The sequence below is a fragment of the Chelonia mydas genome, chromosome 15, assembly GCF_015237465.2.
Source record: "Chelonia mydas isolate rCheMyd1 chromosome 15, rCheMyd1.pri.v2, whole genome shotgun sequence".
Taxonomy (NCBI): domain Eukaryota; kingdom Metazoa; phylum Chordata; order Testudines; family Cheloniidae; genus Chelonia; species Chelonia mydas.
Genome location: NC_057856.1, coordinates 28885932 through 28895334, shown reverse-complemented (window position 1 = coordinate 28895334; position 9403 = coordinate 28885932). Strand labels below are relative to the sequence as shown.

General features: G+C 51.4%; 1 protein-coding gene across 1 annotated transcript; it reads left to right on the top strand.

Moving 5' to 3' along the window:
* Positions 1-376: 376 nt before the first annotated feature.
* Positions 377-9312, top strand: SELPLG (selectin P ligand). Its single transcript, XM_007058385.4, has 2 exons — positions 377-605; positions 7555-9312. Exons 1-2 carry the CDS (start codon positions 563-565, stop codon positions 8661-8663), a joined length of 1152 nt encoding a protein of 383 aa, XP_007058447.4. The 5' UTR covers positions 377-562; the 3' UTR covers positions 8664-9312.
* The last annotated feature ends 91 nt before the right edge of the window (positions 9313-9403 follow it).

The window sequence follows — 9403 nt, the reverse complement described above, 5'->3', positions numbered from 1 at the left end:
CAACGTACGTACTGTTCAGACTAGGAGGAGTGAGACGCTGCCTCCGTCTGCCGTGGGCCAGGAGAGGCCGAGGCGTTGCCCAGTTGGAGCAGCCTTGCAGCTGACTTCGTAACATGTTTACCCCCTCGAATTCTGACTCTCCTGGGCCATTTAATCGGGGCTCAGCTGCAGGGTTTCCATCGTCTCCTGCCTCTGCCATTGCTCTGGGTAAGGTTTATCATGCTGCTAAGCCCAGCGTGAGTCTGAGATGCCCTTTACTTGCTGGCTCCCCAGCTAGTGAAGCGTCCAGTAAAAGCCGGCCTGCGGGCCCGGTGGAGATTCTCCTTTTCGGCTGTGATGCACTCTTTCACAGCCGGTGTCACGTGTTCTCTCCAAACCACAACTTCTCTTCCGCCTTCGTCTCTTGCTTGTACACTGGCAGGGAGGCTTCCTGAATTATCGCAGGTAGCGCAGAGACCCAGTTGGGCTTTGAAAGGGCCACTTCTTCTTTCAGTGTTTTGCAGAGATGAGGCGGCGTTAAGCATTTCCCCTCGACACACGCTGCACTGGGTCTCTGTGAGTGATGCCTGCGCCCGTCCTTCGCTGGCAGCCCTCGTCAAGCCAGGGTAAGCGGCTATCGGGGTGAGGAAGGCAGCGCTGGATGGGTGGGCGGGCTTGGAGCTCAGTCAGCCAGGGGCATGTTACGAGCACACCGAGTGATCTTCCTTAACCGCGGCAGTGCCTGGAGCCGCTCAGCCAGCAGCTCCTTGAGGGAGATGCATTCAGCGAGGCACAAGGCAGAGCTGTGCATCCAGTATGACGATAGGCTCAGGTTTATTTCAAGTGCCAAACCTAAAACTTACCCTAGACCCACTGGGCTGATTTCCATGCAATGGGGTTTCATGGCTGTAGAGGAGGGCAAAAACCTCGTTCTGACTCCATGCCATTGTGTAGTTAGCATCTGGGTAGGGCTCAGCTGTGGATCGCTGTGTGCTTTACTGAGCTGGGTAAGTGCTGTTCTTCCTGCCTTTAGAGATGGGGAAACCGAGGCACACAGGGTGCAAAGGCTTACCAGTGTAAAATATATGGATTAACCTGGAAAAGGTCACAACACAAGTTGGGGCAGAGCTGGGGTAGGACCCTGATCTCTTAGAACCCAGTCTGGCACCTTGACCACTGGAGAGCGCTGCCTTTCTAGACCAGGATCTTGATGCTTAATAGAACGCGATCTGGAAGGCTCTGGAGCTGTTTCCCTTGTACGTTAGCCTCTGGGCAGATGTGACGGGTAATGGATTTCAAAGCAGTGCCCATGTTACCAGGGCTCTGTGGCAGCTGCATGAGAGTCCAGCTGTGGCGGTGGAGCCATTCTGCCATAAGGGACCGGAAGGGCTGCGTCATGGGCAGAGATTTATTATCTTCTGGCCTGAGACATGGGTGACATCCTGGTGATTGAATTCTTGCTGGCTTTGTAATAGCGTCTTTGCCTGGCCCTTTGTAAGTGCGCTGGCCTTCCTCCCGCAGATCTGCTTGTCCAACCTGAAATGTTTAGGGCTGGATCCTGAGCCAGTATAATTCAGCACAGCTCCAGTGACCTAAACCTGCTCAGCGTCCCCCTACTTCCGGGTGTTCTAGGGTGCCCTGAGGTGGGTTCGCACTGGAAAAGCTCTTTTAGATCACGGAGAGCTCTGTTGGGAGACCCCCGGAAGGTACATCCCTGTAAGGGTCTAAATTTGGCCTAAATTCTGACCCACTGTGAATGTGGAAATTCTCTGGAAGCATTCTGGCAAGGGAGACTGAACAAGGAACAGAGAGGGGAGGCCATGCCCAGAGAAGTCGATCTCTTAGCTGCTCATGCTGCATTCATATTGCACCCCCACCCCGAGACGGGAGGACACATGCGTCCTTCCCCTGCTAATCCAGGGCCCACGCTTCTCATTAACTGGGAAGTCAGGGCCTTTCATTTTTAGTTGAACTGCTTCTGCCAAAGAAACCCCCTGGCCTTAAATTATAGGGAAGTAATTGTTCATCAGCTCTTCATGGTGCCTCAAAATGGGGTGGGAAATGAGGGGGGAATTAAATTAGTGATTTAACTCACCTGTTCTAATCACAGTTTAAAGCAGCGAGTAGGAAAGCTTGATTTAAGTGATCAATTTTAGTCTGGTTTTGAATTTGTGCTGTAGTTACCCTTTTTTTTTTTTTAAAAAAAAGTCTGATTCCCACTGATGGGTATAATTTGTTATTACTTTTGCTAAGCAGGAGGAGACACTATCTCTATATCACTTAAGCAATTAGGTAGCTTACTGTATATTTAGTCAGATTCTTAATTTTTACATTTTTGATGGTAAGAAAATAGTGAATGATGCATTTCTTATTTACGAGGCGATTAATTTTTTACTTGTGGTTTGTGTCCAGCTGCATTTGTAGAGAAGTTGGAATTAAATTAAAAATGCACAAAGCCAGCATTTTAAAAATTGTTTTTAAATAAAACTACATTAAATGTGCTTGATGCATAAGAAAAAAAGTACATTTCTCAAACATCTTTTGCACTTAAAACTAAATGATTTATTAAACAAAGGAAATATTATCTGTAGTTAATAAATTGAACTAATTATTTCTGGTCACCAATCCCTTCAAGATTTTAGAACTAGTAGATCTTATCCTCTCATGCTTCATTTTTATTCATAGATTGGAAGCAGAAAACAAGCTTTTCTGCTCTTTCAATTCCCAATCAGTTTCTCGACTTCAAATGAACTGGTCATTGAACTGAGTAAACTGAAATGAAGGAAGTATTCTCTCTGAACCTGCAGAAGAGATTAGTGCTGTCAAAAGCTGCTTTAGCACTTCAATGAACTCTGGTTCCAGGTGCTTAGCTAGTGACATCCACCAGTTCAGGAGTTTGACTTTAAAATTTTGGCAGCAAACACGTACTGCTTGATTACTATTTATTTAGTTTACATTATTTTAATAGATTATAGTGAATTTAGGCCTTAATACAGGTTTTCATAATGTCAAATTTAATTTACATAGGTTTAGTTTTAAAAAGAAAAAATATTTAAATAATAAAAGGACATTTTAAATAAATAAAAGCTTCTCTGATTGATGATTTTATTTTTAAAAAGAATGGATTTTATCCATTGTGTTGCAAACCTTTCACCTCCCTGCAGCTGGCTGCCTGTCCTGGTGTCAGAGTAGCAGCCGTGTTAGTCTGTATTCGCAAAAAGAAAAGGAGTACTTGTGGCACCTTAGAGACTAACAAATAACCTCTCTGACAATAGGCCTGTGTCATGCTGGGTAACTCCCAGGAGTTACTCCTGATTGCCACTGGTGTAAAGGAGAGAGAGATCAACCTCAAGACCTCTTCTCTGTCACAATATGTGCAACCATAGTGCAATGCACCCCATCTTGGTCCTGGACTCTTGTCTGCCCTAGAGAATCTCCAGCAGAAGTTCCCAGTGGTAGCTCCCAGTAGCACGCGTAGACCAGGCTCTGGTGGGCTCCTGTGCTGCTGAGATCTGCTCCTGAGCACCAAACCCAGGGTGGAGTGCTCACAACCGGGGTCCTGTTTGTGGCAAGCGGAGACGCCCCTGATCAAAAGAGGGTGGAGTGCTGCCCCTTGGGTTTTCCTCCTTCACACTAGCCTAGCTGCTGTTCACATCTGAAACCTGGCTCTAGGTGTGTTTGCCGTTGTATAAACCTCATCTTTGTGGTTTGCCCTATCTTCCTGCCCATTCTGAAAATGTTTTCTCTCTACCTCTGAGTGGAGCCGCTCTAGAGACGCAAACACACACCCAGGCTCCTTGCTGGGCCGCTTTCTTGCTCAGTCCCTCTAGAAATGTACCCCAAATCTCTCAGTCATGGCTTCCCTCTCCGCTCACAGCCTTCCAGTGTGTGAACTCTGCAGTTGGGTCTTTGCTTGAATATTGCAAGTCAAATGGCTGCTGAGGATCAGGAGCGAACAAACTGCACCTAAACCACGAGAATAAGATGGGTGTCCTCTGCCGGAGGATTTAGGCAGCTGGAGCACAGTGGCTGGAGGATCAGTGGGTGGGACAGCCTTTCCCCCTGACAGGACAGCGAATGGCATGTTTTACAAAATCTGCATTCTGCCCCAGAGGAGGGTACCTTTCAGTGGTGACGTGGGTTGTTTATATGTACACAGTTTGAGTGCTTCGGGAGCTACCTGGAGTGCCAGGGCTACCGCAGAGCAGGCTGTTGTGTTACATCTAACCCTTTTAACACCGCTACTCGTGCATTAACAGGACTCCAGAGCTTTCACACAGTTATTTTTCGAGCTGCTTTGAGATTCTACTTCCTTAAAGTGCATTTTCTTACTTGCAAACTTTCTCCAGTTCCCCAGCAGAGATGTTATCTGCTCTCCATCATAGCTACCTTCTCTCTCTGGGAAGGAAATTAGCCCATAAATTAAATTAAATTACATCTGAAAGGGACATTTAAAACCACTCAGGAATAACAGCCATTTGGACTCAAAATAATCTAATTATTTGGCCTCCAAAGGCAGTGATCTCACTAGCCATGTTAGAGAACCCCGCCCCCCCCAACACTCTCTCTCTCTCTCTCTCTCTCCCCTTGTTTTCCATTAACCCTCTTTCCACAGCACTTGACTTAGGCTTTGTCTGTACAGGGGGTCTGGCCTAGTGACTGCTCCCCACTTAGTTGCACTGGTACCAGACCACTCATAATCCTGCAGCACTGAGAGGAGGTGTGGGGAAAGATCCGCTCAATAGAACGGCTGCAATTAAATCTGTGAACCCCTCCACAGGTCTTAAAACTCCTACAGTGCATAGAGCCAGGGGTGGGGGGGGGGGGGGAGGACGGGTGAGGAAGAGGGACGCTGCAAAACAGGACGCATACGAACCCACTGCTTTTATCTGCAGTTTCCATGGGTGGAGCTGATTCCTGTTTTGAAACGGGGTTTGTGGCACTGGAGTCAATTGTAGCTGATAGTGTGATGGTTCCCTCTGCTAGGGGCTTGGAGCAGTGCAGGTCTTTTCACACAACGCACAGTCAACCTGGGGAACTCTTTGCCAGAGGAGGTTGTGAAGGCCAAGACTATAACAGGGCTTCAAAAAAGAACTAGATAAATTCATGGAGGATAGGTCCATCAATGGCTATTCACCGGGATGGGCAGGGATGGTGTCCCTAGCCTCTGTTTGCCGGAAGCTGGGAATGGGCGACAGGGGATGGATCACTTGATGATCACCTGTTCTGTTCATTCCCTCTGGGGCACCTGGCATTGGCCACTGTCGGAAGACAGGACGCTGGGCTAGATGGACCTTTGGTCTGACCCAGTATGGCCGTTCTTATGTCTTCTCTCCCCTTAGAACTGAGCCCCCACAAGCCTGCCTGTGAGTCCAGCTCTTCAACACCAGCCCCAAGCTGGGTTTTCCTGGTAGTCCAGGAGGGAGCTCGTCCGTCTCCCTTTTTAAATTTATTTTATCGTGCTCACAACCTGCCCCTCACCCCATCAACACTATAAATTGCACGAATCCGAGAGACTCTTGTATGGGTGTAAGAGCAAAGAGGCAGCACCATCGATCAGTGCCGCAGGGAGGGGACAACACCCCCCCCCCCACAGAGCCAGTGGGGGGCATGGAATTGAAAGTGGGGGGGAGTTCTGAAGTTTGCAGGAGACGAGCTCCCCATAGGACCCCACAGAGTCATTGCACTGTCCTCTGCCAAATCCCCAGGGCACTTGGCAATGGCTGCGCAGAGGGGTGAAGGGAGGCTGACTCTGGCTGCAGCATTGCTCCCTTGGGTGCCCCCGGGTTTTTGCGGGTCACGAGGTAGCCAGCAAGCTCTGTGAGGCAAGGCCTATCTCTTCGTACTGCATAGAACACCTAGTACCACGGGGGCCCTGATCCTCGACGGGGCTCCTAGGCCCTATCAAACAGAGAAGCATTGCCTCGCCACCTCCAGCTCTGAGCAGCCGCAGAAGTCATGCAAGTGACCCATGACTGGGCACAGGTAGCTGGCGTACAAATCCCGCTCAAGGCTCATCGGTTTTCCCCGAGGGTAAAATATCCCAGATTTTTGCAAGCCATCTGGGGCGGGGTTAAGGTTTTTCTTTCCCAGCTGCGAATGTGGCAAAGCTCCTTCACCAAGGAGGGGGGGCCCCTCACGGAGTGGGGGATGATACAATCCATTCATTTAAAATGCAAGTGTAACGTGTTTCCATCGGTAGCCAGAGCCTTTGGGGTTTTGGTCAGTTCCGGTTGCTATCAATCACACAACTAGGCACTGCTCTCTCTAGCATGGCTCCCTGATGGAGAAGCCCGTTCTCTATAGCAGAGGTATTCAAACTGGGGGGCGCAGAACGTATTCTGGCAGGGCATGAGACGCCTTGGGGGAGTGGGGGGTGGAACTTCCCGCGCCCATTCACGCTCTTACACCCACGAAAGCCGGGCGGCTGGAGAGCGGCGGCTGCTGGCCGGGCGCCCAGCTCTGAAGGCAGCGCCACCGCCAGCAGCCGCGCGGAAGTAAGGATGGCAATGCCGTACCGTGCCACCCTTACTACAACTGCTGGCCTTCAGAGCTGGGTGCCCAGCTGGCAGCTGCTGCTTCTCCGCTTGTCTTCAGAGCCGGGCGGCTGGAGGGCGGTGGCTGCTGGTTGGGCACCCGAAGGCGGGGGGGGGCGCACAAACACAAACAGACACAAAGAAGTGGGGCACGATCAAAGAAGTTTGAGAAGCTCTGCTCTGTAGTGTAGTGGGAGGGGGGGAGGGAGGAGCCCTACAGCAACTGGCACATGGTTAACATACCCAGGCTGCCTTCTGCATATGCCTGCAAACTGAAGGCCCACGCTGGTTCGGGTGCTGAAGGCGGCGGTTTGCAGGTGGCATGCTGGGGTGGCAGGCAGGCAGACATACCTGTTTGCTAACAGCTCCCTGGTGGCTCTAGCGTAGGGGGAGGCCTTGATCCCGCTCTGTCATTATGCGAAATACAGTTGTTGTTCGCAAACGCTCCTCCTGCGGAGCTGCCTGGAGCAGTTCTCTGTGCCACCTAATACTCCATGAGTGACATGGACAGCTTTCTGGAACCCCTGGGCTGAGACTCCATTCTGCAGCCAAACACTGTTCATTGTCTCCCTCCTCCCCCACCCCCCCGAGAGTGTACGCTCCCTGGGGCGGAGACAGGTGTCTTTCTTTATCTGGACAGCACCTAGCGCAGGGGGGCCTTCGTCCAGGGTTGTGGTTCCTAAGTGCCACTGTAATCCTCCTCCTCCTCCTACCAACTCGCACATGCTGGAAGTGACAAAGGGGTTATCAGGCTGTGAAGGCATGAGGTGGGGAGAAGAGGCAGCGAACGCATTCTGATGTAGGGACGCTTTCAGCCTGCAGCGTTGCCACTGGCCATACCCAGTGAGCGTCAGGGCGACGGAGAATGGAAATGCAGCGCTGAATCCTCACAAATGTTGGGACCTAATTTTGCGTCTCGAGCTCATCTCTATGGGGATGTTTGATCAGCTGCTTCCTCTTATCTCCTCAGCCTTTTCTTTTTTTACCTTTAATTTATTTTACCGTTAATTTAATTAATCTCTTTGTTTTCTCCTCCTAGGTCAAATGGCTCCAATCCGGGCCACGCTGCTGCTGCTGTTTGCGAGCCTGCTCCAGGCCTCTGCCCACAAGCTGCCAGCCATCCAGCTCAGTGGCCGAGATGGCACAGTTCCAGAGAGCCCGGCAGCAGGCGGGCTTCCTGAGGCTGGGGGCTCTCAGCGGGGCCAGTGGGTGTGGGACACAGCAAGGGCTGCGAGCGCTGACTTCCCCGTGTTTATCCGCGAGAAGAGGGAAGCTGAGGTGAAGTCATCCAATCGTTCTGCTGAAGAGACCACCACCACCGGCCACCACAACACATTCTCCATGACTCCTTCTGAGCATCCCGTGGAAGAAACTGAGGTCTCTCTAGCTCCTGAGGAGCTAGATGAAAGTACGTCCCAAGAAAACTTCTATGATGATGCTACCACTACAGCAGAGCCATTGTCTGCTGACAGCTCTGACGTCTCCACAGAAGCTGCCGGAGTTACAGTGGGCAACCGTCTTGATACCTTAGCCAAGGTGGTTTCAATTCAGGGCTCCAGAACCGTCTCCTCAGAAGCAGCAGCCACTGGGATAGAAGAAATCCTCACGAGCAGCACGGAGAGTTGGGAACATGGCTCCTCCATCAGGCCAGTGGGAATGAAGGGGCTGGGGGAAAGCTCACCGACTTCACCACCTGAATCTCTGACACAGTCCTCTGAAGGAGTCCTGCTTGCGAAAGAGTTGGCCACTTGGTTCTCCAAGGTGGGAAAGACCCATTCTCCTCCCACGAGGCCCCCGGCAGGTGGCTCTGCCACAGCGAATGTCCCCTTGCAGAAGCTGCCCGTTCACACAAACATCCTGGTGGGGAAGTGTTTGCTGGCCATCTTCATCCTAGCCCTTGTGGCTGCCGTCTTCATCGTCTGCACCACCGTCCTCGCCACCCTGCTGTGGCGCCAGAAGCGTGTCTGCCAGCTGCGCCAGCACACCCACACTGAGATGGTGTGTATCTCAGCCCTGCTGCCCGACAGCGAGCCGGTGGCCAATGGGGAGAAGCCCAGCAAGGTAAAGAGGATGAAGATGCCCACAGACAATAGCTCAGAGACCGAAGGAGACAACCTGACTCTGAGCAGCTTCCTGCCGGACCATTAGACACCTTGCCACCTGCCCAGGGGTTCTCCGATTCTCATTTCCTGGGCCATCCAGCCCCCTCCTGGGCACTGGAGTGACCCTCTCCATCCCGACATCTCTTGGGTGCAGTGTCCTAGGTGGCTATCTAACTCGGCTTGAGGTTGCCTCAGTCTGTGTTACGTGAGTAGGAGATGTACTGTGCTTAGCCACGACAGGGCCCAGCCCTGAGAGCTGCTGAGCAATCACAACCCCAAAAGGCACTTGGCATCTGGCAAGAGAGTCTTCAGCGGAGAGCATTTGCCAGGAGCAGACACTGCTGAGCCTATGGAATGGGGGTCCTGGTGAACCTGGCTGGTTTTTCCATCTGGCTTGGGGATTTTGAAACTGCTGTTCTGTCCTCTTGACCTTCACCTGCCTGCTGCGTTTTTGATGTTCTCTCTAGCATGGGCACAAGGGGCCAGATCCTTAGCTGGCATGCATCAGACTGCTCCTGGGAAGCCGAAGGAGTTGCCCCCAGCTGTGGACCTGGCCCAGACAGTGTTACAACTGGGACGCTGCTTTAATTTATACTAATGTACAAGGGGCATGTTACTATTTTGCACTTAAATGGGTGAAGGAATCTCAATTTAATGTTCTTTGTTCAAATGAATAACATAAAAATCTCTGTGTACCTGTTTGTGGTTAAGGCTCTTCTGTGAACGCCTTCTGGCCTGGCCTGGGCCCTTTAAGACAGTGGCTCTTAACCCTTCTGTGCAGGGACC